Genomic DNA, 13,737 nt, shown 5'->3' with positions numbered 1-13,737 from the left:
AGGTTAGATACACACACACACACACACACACACACACACACACACACACACACACACACACACACACACACACACACACACACACAGACAAATCGTAGTTGCTGAGGCTTGAGCACACACGCAGTTCAAGAGAGTCACAGTATTTCTCATATGTTGCACAAGCTCAGCATCGCTTGGATTTATGGAAGAATAGAATCACAAAACACATTTCCAGACACACAAACACAGATGCTGCAGGGAATCACACACACTATGTCATATGTACTTCTTTTTATATGTGAATATGCACACACACAGACACACACACCAGCAGTACAACACTTTTAAGTGTCAGTCTCTTGAAAGAGCAGCCAACAGATTTAGCGACAGAGCGTGTTTTGCTGTGCATGTCAGTTTTACAGTAATGTTCTGTCTGTGTGGGTCCACATTCGTCTGGCAAATGGGTTTTTTTTTAAATCTAACGGAGGGTCTCTTATTTGCAGGGGTCAGTTTTTCATGGATAGATTTCAGCAAAGTGCTTTGCAACCGCCATGAGATTCTGTAGTTCCTAAACCAAAAATGTCACATGCTCAGAAGACATTTTTTAAATTTAATTTAATGAAATTCATAAAAAAAATGCAACATGTTCTGTGCGCTGTGGCAAAACAGTGAAAATATGAGCTAAAACACTGCATGAAAGGCGATTTTATTCCATTTTTGACATTTTGTTGCAATAATGTGACACTTTAAAATACACTGCTTTTTAAAGTGTACTGTCATCATCTCTATTTTGTATGAGTTAATATGATTGGACTCTTGATAAGCAGGTCTGGTGAATTAAATTAAACTTTTAGCGTGTGCTCATGCTCGTGCAGTGCATCTGCAATTAACCAGAATCACTGCTCCTTTATGATCACCTAAACTGTGCAAGTTTAAGGGCACTCCTCCTGGAGTGTTGGCCAGATTGTAGTGCAGCCAAACAAGGTGAATGTCAAGGTCACATTTGTGACCCATATGGATTGTGAGACGGAGGAGATACTACATCACTGAGGTTCTGGTTGCTGTTTCTGTGAAACCATTTCTGTGAAAAGTATAAAACCAACTAATTACCTATTAATGAATCCTGCAAGTTGGATGGCCTCATTTCCACGAGCATGTGCTTTGTAGTTTGATCTGAGTCAATTCCACACCACACTAATGTTCGAACTGTTTAAAAGCCAAAAGGTGAAAGTACTAAGAGGTGTTATTGGTATTAGTAATGTTGAGTTTTATGGGTAATAAGAAGAATAAAGAACAGAGCCAACTTTACCCTTTAAAAGACATTTGTGGACTCCTCCCTCTTTGCTTCGCGTTTATGTTTGAATTGCTTTTGAATTTAACTCATGCATGTCTTTTTAATCATCAGACACGAGCTGGATTTCCATTTATTTTTCTCAGCCTCATAATTTGAAACAACTCGCACGGCACTGTATGGATAGTGTTTTTTGGACTTAATTGCTGCTTTCATAATTAGCCTCTCAAAATCCATGTAGCTTCCAAGTGCAAATTGAAAACATGTTGGAGGGCAAATTTGAACCTTTTAAGTACTTAAATGTGGCCTAGAAAGAGAAGCACACATGCAGAGAGAAATTAGAGTTAGAGACAGAATAAATGGATGGAGTTTCATTTGTCTTACTTATGACAGTGGAAGGATTACCAGGAACTAATTGGACAGATTAACTTGGCTTTAGCTGCATCTCCTGTCAACCTTTTCTTTTCCAGCCCCTCCTCTCCTCTTTTCTTCTGCTTTTTCTTCAGCTTCATCTCCTCTCACAATGGTTTTATGGCTGTGTTTGTTGGCTCTTCATAATACCTCATGTTGAGGGACATGGTTTAGTTGCCTTTAGCATAGTTCTGTTTCATTTCCTTTGCTTTTGTTTTCCATTTTTTAATTCCAACCTCTGGATTCTGCTGATATGAAGCTTTCTGTCGTTGGTGTTATTGTTAGTGTTTATTGGTATTGTTGTTGTTTTCAAAGCTGCATCTGTAGAGAACAAAGCCTTTTAGTTCCAACATGAATCCAGCCGTTTGTCTGTCTACCAAAAGGAGGGGGAAAGGGACAAGGCAGCCTCTGTGGTTTGCCATTGGACCTGGTCCCGCTTGACTCTGGCTGTATTCCAGACGAGTTATCGTCGTTCCCCGTTCCACCTCTGTTTCTCTCTTTCTGTCTCTTGTCTCCGTTTCCCTTTTCTCTCTCTGCTACCTTTATCTGTTCCTCGCTTTCTTCAAACCCAGTTTCATTTTTGTCCATATATTGCTCTGTTCTGCCACTATTCTTTCTTTCTTTTTTCATTCTTTCTCTCTTTCTTTCCCTACCTGCTTCCACTATAAATAGAGATAAGCAGCAATACAATATAAGTCAATAGGGTAATGGGTTTTCAAAAAAGTCATGGTGCGTGTGGGTGTTAAAGACACATAAATTTGTTTACACATTCACATTGTGGGGAACCACCTCCCATTTGGGGACACAAAGTCCCAGTATAATAAATCTTGAAATTATAGGGCCTAATGTTAGGGTTGGGTAACTGGTTATGATGGTAGGTTAGGGCAAGTCTCCAGGAAATGAATGTAATGCCCCCTGAAGTGATGGAAATATGACACTGTGTGCATGTGTGTTTGTGTGACAGGCAGCCAGTCATATATTTTGTTTTAATTCCACGTGGAAGACTGTCTTACTGTGAAGCAGTGTTAGCATCAAGAGACCCTGAAATCAATGTAATTTATTACACTGCCCTAACTGTGAGCATGTGTGTGCGTGTGTCTATGCACCTGTGTGTCATAATAGCTTGTTTTATAGTGAGGATCACAACTATTGATTTGAACAGGGAGAGAGACACAGAGAAGAGAATGAGACAAGTGAGGAAGACAGCGAAACAAAGCGAGAGACAGGCAGAGAAACCAGTGGTCTCTGTCTTGCTCTATTTAAATGTCAACCATCCAATAACAGGTTGAAGCAAAAATGAAATGCTCCGACCCCTCAGCTATTAACACACACGCTGTTCAGCAATAATATTTTCTCAGCAGACAATTACCTGCACAGCCTTTCTTCCCCTGTGTCTTCTTCTATTCCTCATTTTCTGTCCATCTGTTTGTCACATTATTAGTGACATATTTATGTTTAGAGGATTACGCAAACATTAGCATGACTGCATTTTGTGTTGTTGAGTGTATGTAAGAGTTGTGTGTTTGTCCTTGACAATGAATTGTTATTATGAGAAGTTTTACTGAGATGAACACACACGCACACACAAACACACCTATAAATGCTCTGCCCAGATTTAATCTTGATTCAGTCACAATCTAAAGTGTGAGTGGGTGTGTGTGTGTGTGTGTAGGTGCCTGTGAGCTTCCGTGCATGTGTGTGTGTGTGAGTGACAGGCAGATAATGGGTTGTCAGAAGAAGCGACAAGTTTGTGTCCTTGTGTAGTCTCCTCTGAAAGAGGAAGACCCAGGGAAAAACACAGAGCAAGACAAGGAGGGGTTGGGGAGAGACGTGCGTCTCTATTTAAGGTGAGCCGTTTTTATTAAAAAATCTTGGGAGGACATAAGGAATCAGGTGGGTTACAGCTAGACTGGATAAAAGAGGAATAAAACATCAACAGGTGATAGACTTATCAACGTGAATTCAATTTTTGACGAAGAACAAAGCTTTTCATTAAGTTTGTCTTTGTTTCCCAGTAATGTATTTCACTCTGGCGATGTCAAAGACCAATGCATCCAATAAATATCAGAGTTAATCAAGGCATTTCTTAAGTATTGGAAGTACTGAGCCTGATTAGAAAGATAATTTTGATTATAACATCGAGAACTTTTTAAACTGATTAAAATATCCAGAACAGAAAGTCCCTGAATTTACCAAATTAATCAAAAATAGCAAGCATTTGGATAAGATACTTGAAGAGTGTTGCAACATGGAAGTGTACTGTATTTCACCGCCTTTCTCAAGTGGTTGACCCATTAGGATTAAAAGTCTATTTATATAATAAATTATTAGTAATAAATAAATTATTAGTGACATATTATTAGTGATTTAGATCTATGGCAATGTGCCTGAGGATACACCAAGCTGCTAGCTATATTGTGCTTCAGTTCAAAAATATTTATCATGCTTTACTCTGGAAGATGGTAGAGTGGCAGAGGCATTTCAATAGACTGTTACATCCTCTGGAATCTGCCTTGACTGATGGATATCTTCTCTAGTTAGAAGGAGAAATAACTCTTTGACAGCAATTGGTGGCGCTTAAAGATATTACCTTACTTCTGTTTTCCAAAGGAAAGCAGTATCTTGTGGATTGATAGCCACATAGCTTGAATGCTATTTCCTGTATCTGAGGTAGGCTTTTAAGGTGAATGCAGCAGAAAGCAGGTAGAAATATATGTATTTAAATGTACTCCCTGGCATATATATAGTGGACTCACAGGCAGGACTCTTGCATGCAGAATGTAGAGGAGGAATAGCACAGCCTTGTGATTATAGTCTCTTCTGTGGCTGTGTGTGTGTGTGTGTGTGTGTGTGTGTGTGTGTGTGTGTGTGTGTGTGTGTGGGCACTGTGGGATTATTGATCCAGCTAAATGAGCCAGTTAAGGTAATTAAAGCCCTGGGCACCGAGGAGGGAAAGTTGATTATATTGACAATAACAGTCTGAATACACATAAAAGACAGAAAAAAACGACGTGTCCTTATGGAAGCTATTGCTTTTGAGAAATAGTTGATTGACAAGGGTGGTGAAGAAATAGGTTTTTGTAAAGTCCAGTGAGGAAAAATGTTGACACAGAGCTCTTGGTCATTTTGGCAACATAGTTACTTCATGGAAATGCAGTAGTTCAAAAGCTTCCTCAAATGTTGGATGCAATTAGAGTGTTGCAGTATCGGAAAAAATATAGATCTATATCAACATGTATAGATCACAGATCTTCTTTCTTCTCTTATTTTGTAGAACCTATGCGAACTCCTAAAAGGCTGAAGATTGCTGAGACCAGGTCGCGTTTGATCGCAGTGGACTGGGAATCGCTGGGTTACAACATCACCCGCTGTCACACCTTTAACGTTACCATCTGTTACCATTACATGACTGCCAACGATCGTAGCAAAGCTGACTGTTTGGACATGGACCCCAAAGGTACTACTTACTTTTCTTCCTACCTTAAAGGTGCTACCGTACTGTGCTACTGACATTGATGCAGGATTTGAAGTCGTGGTGTTTTCTAGTGTTACGTTGCTTTTTATTCATTGTGACATGGGTAAAGAAGTACAAAAAGACTTGATAAAGTAACAACCCTAAAAGTGCTGAAATTTAGTATAATAAAAAGGTGTCTGCTTTCAGCGAGATTTCAAATTTGAGTGGATCATTTATTCACAGTGAGCTTGACACTAGTATTGACAACCACTTCATTTTGAAGCCAGACATAATATCAGAAGCACTGATGTTGAAGAATATTGGAATGGACATAGGTTGTAGGTACAGTAGTTGGAATCATTCCCTGAAAAGTGAATAATTAATTATTGGTTGAAGTCATGTCTCTCATACACTCAGTTTGACCTGCTCAGCTATTGATCCGTTAGTCAATAAATGTAGTAGCTGACTGACAGAAATGTGATAGCCAATATTTACATAATCAATTACATATTTAGGTTCAAGACAGATGACAACAGCTCTCTTGTTCCTTCGTTTGAAATATAAGGCTTTACAGTGAAAGCAAACAAGTGGTAAACTGCCTTTAGCTCTCACACTATTACCAGTACTCACACCTAACAATACATTTAAAAACACTAAGTTCTGATTTTACATTACATAGACCATTATAAAATCAGCAGCAGATTACTGAGTGAGAAAAATTGGTTTTGATCCTAAATACATTGCAAATGTTATGACATTTTACTCTGCAGTGTGTTTATGTTGACCCCATTTTTGTTCTTAGCACCACGCCACCTGGTGGGGAACCTGCCGCCCTACACCAACGTCAGCCTGAAAATGATTCTCACTAATCCGGAGGGACGGAAAGAGAGTGATGAGACCATCATACAAACCGATGAAGATGGTACGATACACATATCACACCTTTTTTTTATTCTTTTCCCCATTTCAAATGTTTTTATCCATTTTATGTATTTTTTTATGAAGCAAACTTTTCAATAAGGGATGGAGTTTTGTACAAAGGGTGTTTTTAGTATCTGTAACTCGTTTCTGCATGTGTTGGGAATGTCACTGCTGCCTGTTCTCAATCTGTGTATTTCTGTTTAGCAGTTGGTTTCTCATTTGCAGAACATTATACTGTTGATTTTATTAGAACTGCATGAATTTATGTGTGTTAACAGTTCCTGGTCCAGTTCCCAGTCAGTCACTTAAAGCTACTCCATCTGAAGAAACAATAAGTCTTTCCTGGAAGGAACCAACGGAACCCAATGGAGTCATTATACAGTATGAGGTACTATCATTAGCAGCTGTTGTAGAGGCCAAACTTAACACAGCAATCCTTTGGAAAAATATAAACAAATTAAAAAAAAAAATGGTTTCGCTTTCTCTACTCCAACTCAGATCAGCTACAGTGGCGTGCATTCGTTTGACCCTTCGGTGCCTCTGCAACGACCAGGGCTCACAGTGTCACTGCCTTCAAACGCCTCCCATCACATGTTTTCTCAGCTCCACCCAGGTGTCACATACCAGCTGTCTATACGAGCATCGACCTCTAAAGGGTTTGGTCCTGCAACCACGCTCAATGTGACAACTAATATTTCAGGTGGAAAAAATACATTTTAATATGTGCTGTTGACTCAAAATTTTTTAATATCACATTTAGACAGCAAGAGGTTAGAGCTACACTTATGCAGCCTCATATTCTCTTTTCAGCTCCGACAATAGACGAGTACGATGGTCAAGAGGCCTTCCTGAATGAAACTGCAACAACTATCACTGTCCTGCTCAAACCTGCCCAGGCTAAGGGAGCACCCATAAGGTACAGCACTTCTGTTATCTGTTAAACTGGATAGATCACATGACAAAAGCAGTCAAAGGCTTTTCACTAATCATGTGTGTGTTAGTAAAATAACAACAACCAAAATTACATCTGTACTCATATTGTCTCTATGTCTACAGTGCGTACCAGATTGTGGTGGAAGAAGTGAATCCTCAGCGGACACGCCGTCAGGCTTCGTCTGACTGTTATCAGGTGGTTATTAATCCTTTTTACGTATGTTTGAAAACCCATGCCCCTTTTACAGCTTTTCTTATAAGCGTAAATGGTTGAAGTTGAATAAAAAATAACAATAAATTTCCATTAATGGGCTTTGTTGACTCTGCTATTAAAATACCTCTTTTTATTTACATTTAATTGAAGTTACATTTATAGACGTATCTTCATCTTCTCCAGGTCCCAGTTTCTTACCACAGTGCATCTAGCGGTGGATCCCCTTATTATTATGCCGCCCAGTTGTCCCCCAGCAGCCTGCCTGAACCACTTCCCTTTACTGTGGGAGACAACAAGACGTATCAGGCAAGTCTTTAATCTGAACAAAACCGTATGTATGTAATGCCTTGAAAAGATGTGTTTATCAAAAATTCTGAAATACAGAAGTAAATGGCAGCACAACACATTCACTGGAACTAGAAGGCAGTTGCTGTTATGCAGGAGGTTTTATTTTTAAAAACGATACGACTTAAAGTTCATAGAAATTGTATGCAATACTTTTTAAAGGCTACATAATTTGAATGTTTACATATCGATATCCTTCTCAGCCAAGTGTAAAAGTAAAATTGCTTGTTGTAAATCTGTAAATGTATCGTAGACATGTGTGAACTGATCCTTCTTTCTTTTCCTCAGGGTTTCTGGAATCCACCTCTGGCTCCAAGGAAGAACTACAACATTTATCTTCAAGCTGTCAGCAGTACAGAGAGGGTAGGCTGTGTATTTAATTTTTTTGAATGAGGTTCAAAAAGGCGCACTCATAGACTTACATTATGTTGCAGCTTCTGTACACTCATTATGTACAGTATTTAATATTAAACGCTAAGAGCAAGGTTCGTGTTGTAGTGTGTTAGTGGAACTAAGGTTTCTTCCTTCTGTCTTTTTTTCCACAGGAAACAAAGACACAGTGTCTGAGGCTGGCAGCTAAACGTAAGAACCCATTTGACCTTAACAGTATCTTAATTTAACTCTTAGGAACAGCTTCAATGCTAAAAATATTTTCAAAATATTTTGTCAAAAAAAGACAAAAAAATCCTGCAACCCCTGGGCAGAAGAAAGTTGGCCTAAAAAGAGGGTGGTCTTTAAGGAATAGGAGCTTCAGCTCTACTTAGCTGATGTCATCGCATCAGAATAGTTCATACTGCAGTGTAAGAACAGACGAACTAAGGGGATATGCCAGGTCCCAGCATTAGAGAAATGTGGAATATTTGGATTTCGAACAATGTAATGTTGGTGTAGTAGAGTCCAAGAGTAAAGTGTTGGAGTGTAATAGGTCCCCTTCAAGGGTTTGGCATAAATCTAAGGGGAATGCAGCTCTTGCAGCTCTGCTATTTTGTTCTATCCTCCTCCCACCAGACAAGCACGGACCCATTCACATACTTCTTACACTTCTGTTTTAAAGTGAGTCATTGCTGACTTTGGAATTCACATGGAATTAAAATCCCACTTTCCCAGCTGAAAATACTCACATGAGTCCAATGAAGCTCTTATTCCCATTACATAGTTTTTTTTGTTTTTTAAACTACTCTGATCTGATCTAAAGGGACCAGCTGTGAATGGCCAAAGTCTCTTGTTACAAGCCAGCCTTTATAAAGAGTGAAATCGGAGTGGAGGGGAGGTGCACGAATTTATTTCCCACAATATGCTAAAAGGTTTCTTTGGTCCAATGATACCAAAAAAATTTGCTTACTCCAGCCTTAATCAGTTTATTATTGTGTTTTGCCTCTGGTCTGCCCTTTATTCCCATGGAGGTTTGTCAAATGGAAATTGTTTCTGGTTTAAGAGCATTACAGAAAACAGTATTGCGCTTGTGCATGGCATTGAAAGAAATGTGTGTTGGTGCGCACTGAGTCTAAATGTCGGGTCTTTACCAGGTTTTTGCCATGTTAATAGATTATCAGATGGTTTTAAACGGTGTGGAGTTAATCCCCGGGCACTACACACATAAGCGCATGTGCACAAAAATGCACACACACTATTTTGAGGAAAGATTTTTAGAAATGCGGCTGATGGATCAGAGTTTATCTGTGTGGAGTAGGAATAAGGATAAACACATTATATTTTGAATGAAACTGACATCCTCACACTGTTGTGTAACCAGCAGAGTTGAGCTTCAAATGACTGCGCAGGCATTTCAGTGTTTATTCGACTTGTAATGTAGAACTACAAGGTAAAATTTAAATGAATACAAAATGTTCCCACTTTTGCTAAAACTATAACTGCCCTATAATTATTTCACACCAGTTTTTTCTTGTTTTTATGACAACACAAATGTAGTGATACAGCAATTTTAAGAGGAAATAATTATTAGTTCACTAATCTTCATTTTATTGCTTTATTAAAGATTAAAGCAGAACATAATTCCTTAAAGCATGGCAGAAACTTAGTAGTATTATTATTGTGTAGTTAAGGTGATGCTCTCAAGCAATTACAAGCTTCATTAATCTCCATAGATTATTCTAGTGTTTTTGTTATTTTGGTGTACTTTTTAATATCAGTATGAAAACTTGTGATAAGTAGAAGGTTTACATCAGATATCGCAGAAAACTAATAAGATCGGAAATAGAATCAGTTCATGAGTTACGTCCTTTTTCTTGCACAATGTGAAACTGTGGTTGCAGTTTCTTGAACAGGTGGTCACTCTGCCCAAAAGCTGCTAAAATAAAATGACACTGTCTTTCTAGCCTAGGGGGGTCTGAGTGAAGCCGAACGACTTTAGAGGGGATTTCAGATTTTTATAATAAGAGAGACCAACACACTAATGGATCGAGAGGTCAGACCACTGTGTCTTCTTTACTCTCTCCGTCTCTCTGCATGTGTGTTTATGTGCATTCAACCATGCATCCGGGAGGGAGGATTAAGTGATGGTGGTCATAGTAGGTCATTTGGGGTATTGTGTATTGTCATTCCTGCCGCAGGGCGTTTTGTGCGCCTGTGTGCAGGCAAGTTGTGAGTGTTAGTGTACTGACCTGAATCATTTTTACACACATTAAGAGCTTCCGCAGACATTATGAGGTTAGGCTGAGAACCCTTAAAGGATTATTGTTGTTGTTTTGGTGTGTCTTGTTTGGACATATTTTATCTGTGTGATCTTCTAATAGTCTCTTGGTTGGATAGTTATATGAAGTGAGACGTTCCATGTGGAAGTCATCTAAAATAAAGTTTGGCCTTCGTACATCAGCACTAAGATGATGAACAGATTTTGTAGCTACTCAGCAGTGCCCTTTATTTGCTGGTATAGAAGTGCAAAAAAAGAAAAATCACAAAATTAGAAAAAAAGACAATATAATGTCATTATGCCAAGCTGTGGTTAAGCTATATAAACAACATAAAACTTTACACTTAGTTTTCTGCATAATCAGTTTAAGCATTCTCTGTTTTCAAATAGCTTGATTTTTACTTTTTACCATAAATAAACCTAGTAAGTATTGGCTGCATAGTAAAAGCTTGATTTATCTCATCCCTCTGCCCGGACAGAGAGCTGAGATAGAGGTATGCTGTTTCTGTTTGTTTGTTCATCTGTCAGCAAAATTACACAAAAACTACTAGTCCAAATTTCATAAAACATAACAGATGAAGGAAGAATCCATTACGTTTTGGTGCAGGTCTGGGTTGCTTTTTTTGATAATTGTGATGGAGGGAGGGCGTTGGCCTTGGCTCTTCTAGTCTTTCTGTGTGATGGAGCTCTGCTGCCCAGGCTCAAAAACTATTAAAATCACATTAGTGAGCAACAATGATCCCTCACTGCTTTGGGTATTTTATTTTATTTTGGATTGATCACACAAACACCATCCCGATGCTGTAAAAACTCACTGAAGCACCAAATAGGTATTTTTCCACCAATGAAAATAGACTTCAAAATAGACCCTATTTACTTTAGGTTGAGTGACATTAGGAATTAATTGGTTTGGTGCTAAGGCTGATGTGGGGCTGTGGAAGTCAAGGCATTACTAAAAATGTTTTATTCTTGTGTGTTATTTTTATTATGTTGATAATGGAAGTGGGTTGTTGTTTGATGCATGTATTGCATTATGTTGAATTTTGTGCATATGTCACTGAGTTGGATTATTTGGATTATCATAAGACATGATAATGTTCTTACGCTGCAGTATGAACTGTTCTGATGACATCAACTAAGTAGAGCTTGGGAGCCTGAAAACAGATGCTCTCTGTCTTTCTGTTGACTTTCTGTCCATGATCAACAGCATTTAAGCCCTGCAGCCTACACTCCGCTTGAAACGTCACTGGTGAATTATTTTCCAAAACAGACGAAATCAGGGAGTTCAGTCAATTCTCTGAAGTCATCAGAAGCAGAAATGAGTTCGGCTACAAGCAATATATGGTGACATTGGTGCAGAAACATTGGACAGCTACAGTTAAATTGCATTTTAAAAGCATTTTCTAAAGAGACCGTGATGCCAAAGAGGCAGCAGAGAAGACACATAGACATTCAGTTGGTTATTTTCATTACTATAGTGTACATTTATAGGGATGTTTATTTTGAATGTTTGAATATTGCTGCTGGGAGTCAGATTTGATTGATGATTTAGTTCGGTGTAGTACGTTTGCCATCATGTATAATGCGACTAAATAAATGAGAAGCCGATGTCTGTGTAAGGTGAGTGCTTTTAGCTCAGTTGACCCAGCTATAGAAGCTGGTATAGGCCATTGTCAGCTTCCACTGATTCTCTACCACTGCTTTTTTTACAGGATTGTATTTTTAAGTTCAACAAGAAATGCATCTCTTTTTATAGCCTTTTTTTTTTTGGTCTTGAATCGATTTTAAAACACCTGCTCTGAAAATGTTCAAATACAGTTCAAGCTGTAGAAGCAATCTCTTTGTTTCATTATTACATAGCAACCATATTAATGAAGAAATTTCTGTTGATTTAAGTACTTAAATATGCGACCCAGATTACCCCCAAAATGAAATATTTGATTATATTTACAGTTCGAATGACAGTTCCCATGGCATTTGTGCTAGCAGCTGTTTAACTTTTCTTTACAAGGCATATTTAGATGCTTGATATTTGCCTGAACTTTAGCACAGGGATAATTGAACCTTACTAATTAATCACCTAGATTTTGTCTGATGTGAAGGCAGCCTAAGAGAAAAACAACCATATTTCCTTAGATGGTATACGTTCCTAGCCTGAGGCGACGTGGGCTTTTTTAAATATGCCTTACAGTCAGTGCAACAGAGTAATAAGTTTAGAGATGTGACTAGGTTTGAAAAAGCTGTATATTCTTGGAAATCTTAAATGGTTGATCGTGTTATTTGGCTAGTTAATTCTTCAGAATGCTGTTTTGAAAACAAAAAGGAGCTTTTCACAAGAGTCCGAATTATAGTTATTTATATGTCCTTACTAAGATAACAAGTTGTTACTAAGATAATCTTGATTTGCTGTTAGACCAAGTTGTAGATTATTCATCTTATGCTCTGCCCAACTCCGCGCAGATCAGTGGGTTGTTGTGTTTGCGGGGTTCAATGTTGCCAACTGGGAGGTTTAAAAGAGTCCTCTGGTGGGCAAAATATGCAACATCGAAATTCATAACATAGGAGTCGTTGGCGCTTTTCTCCCCTCTTCTTTATTTTTTACCCCTCAGTCGTAAAAAGCTGACGAGGTACTATCATCACACCACCAGGTGGTTGGGTGGTCAGCATGGACACCCACGATGTAGGAGCTTCAAAGTGATACCATAGGTGTATCTGCTAAAAACCTCCAAAGAGTTTGAATATTAGTGAGCCTGACCACAACATTTTCGTTTTTAAAAACGTTTACTTCGGTGGAAACTAGACATTTTTTTAAACATATGTACCCCGGTCTCTAGGAAGAATATCAACTGGTCAGGAGCTGGTTAGCTAATAAACAGTTAAAAATAAACATACTTTTAATCTCTACTGTCCAGTAAACTCTAAAACTCTCTTTAAATACCGTTGCAATTTAAATTTTCCTTTTTTTGCAACATTTCGAGGTTTTATTTATTTATTTATTTCTCCTACAATTTGAAAACTCAGTTTTCCTTGAAACTTCCAGGAATGCACAAATAATCCCAAGTGTGTTCTTACTGGACAGTGATTTTAATGCTTTTTCCCTTTAGTAGTTACTGTGTTCCCATCTTGTTGATGTCTTTTGTCATCATCTTTCTTAGGTGCCACAGAGGAACCAGAAGTCATTCCCGACCCTGCTAAGCAGACGGATCGGGTGGTGAAAATCGCTGGAATTAGTGCTGGTGTTCTCGTTTTCATACTGCTGGTGCTGGTAGCCATTCTGCTGGTTAAGAAGAGGTGAGTGACAACTGCAAACAATACTCACTAAAGCAGCTCAATGAAGATTATTAAAGAGGGTAAATATTTACAAGACCAACATTGAATGCACACACCAACTTGCATGCGTGCACACACATACACACACAAATATGCTCTTAGTTCATTCTCTTGTTGTGTGTTGGTCCAGTATTTGCTGTAGTAACACCATCTTCCATCCATCCACCATAAATGTTGATCTCCCCTCAGAACCAGTTCAATCGCTTTCT

General features: G+C 38.5%; 1 protein-coding gene across 9 annotated transcripts in view; it reads left to right on the top strand.

Moving 5' to 3' along the window:
• The window catches only part of ptprk (protein tyrosine phosphatase receptor type K), a 105,128-nt gene that overhangs the window by 69,235 nt on the left and 22,156 nt on the right, over positions 1 to 13,737 (top strand). For all 9 annotated transcript variants that reach the window (XM_082506816.1, XM_082506819.1, XM_082506815.1 and 6 more), the window contains 10 exons: positions 4,956 to 5,138; positions 5,938 to 6,057; positions 6,335 to 6,444; positions 6,555 to 6,756; positions 6,867 to 6,972; positions 7,113 to 7,185; positions 7,387 to 7,509; positions 7,837 to 7,911; positions 8,094 to 8,130; positions 13,354 to 13,489. In XM_082506816.1, the coding sequence (XP_082362942.1) occupies positions 4,956 to 5,138; positions 5,938 to 6,057; positions 6,335 to 6,444; positions 6,555 to 6,756; positions 6,867 to 6,972; positions 7,113 to 7,185; positions 7,387 to 7,509; positions 7,837 to 7,911; positions 8,094 to 8,130; positions 13,354 to 13,489 (1,165 nt within the window). The remainder of the gene's footprint in view (positions 1 to 4,955; positions 5,139 to 5,937; positions 6,058 to 6,334; positions 6,445 to 6,554; positions 6,757 to 6,866; positions 6,973 to 7,112; positions 7,186 to 7,386; positions 7,510 to 7,836; positions 7,912 to 8,093; positions 8,131 to 13,353; positions 13,490 to 13,737) is intronic.

This window comes from Aulonocara stuartgranti (genome assembly GCF_965226115.1).
Source record: "Aulonocara stuartgranti genome assembly, chromosome: 15".
Lineage (NCBI taxonomy): Eukaryota > Metazoa > Chordata > Actinopteri > Cichliformes > Cichlidae > Aulonocara > Aulonocara stuartgranti.
The sequence above is the reverse complement of the archived record's forward strand: the minus strand, read 5'-3'. Positions and strand labels throughout refer to the sequence as shown.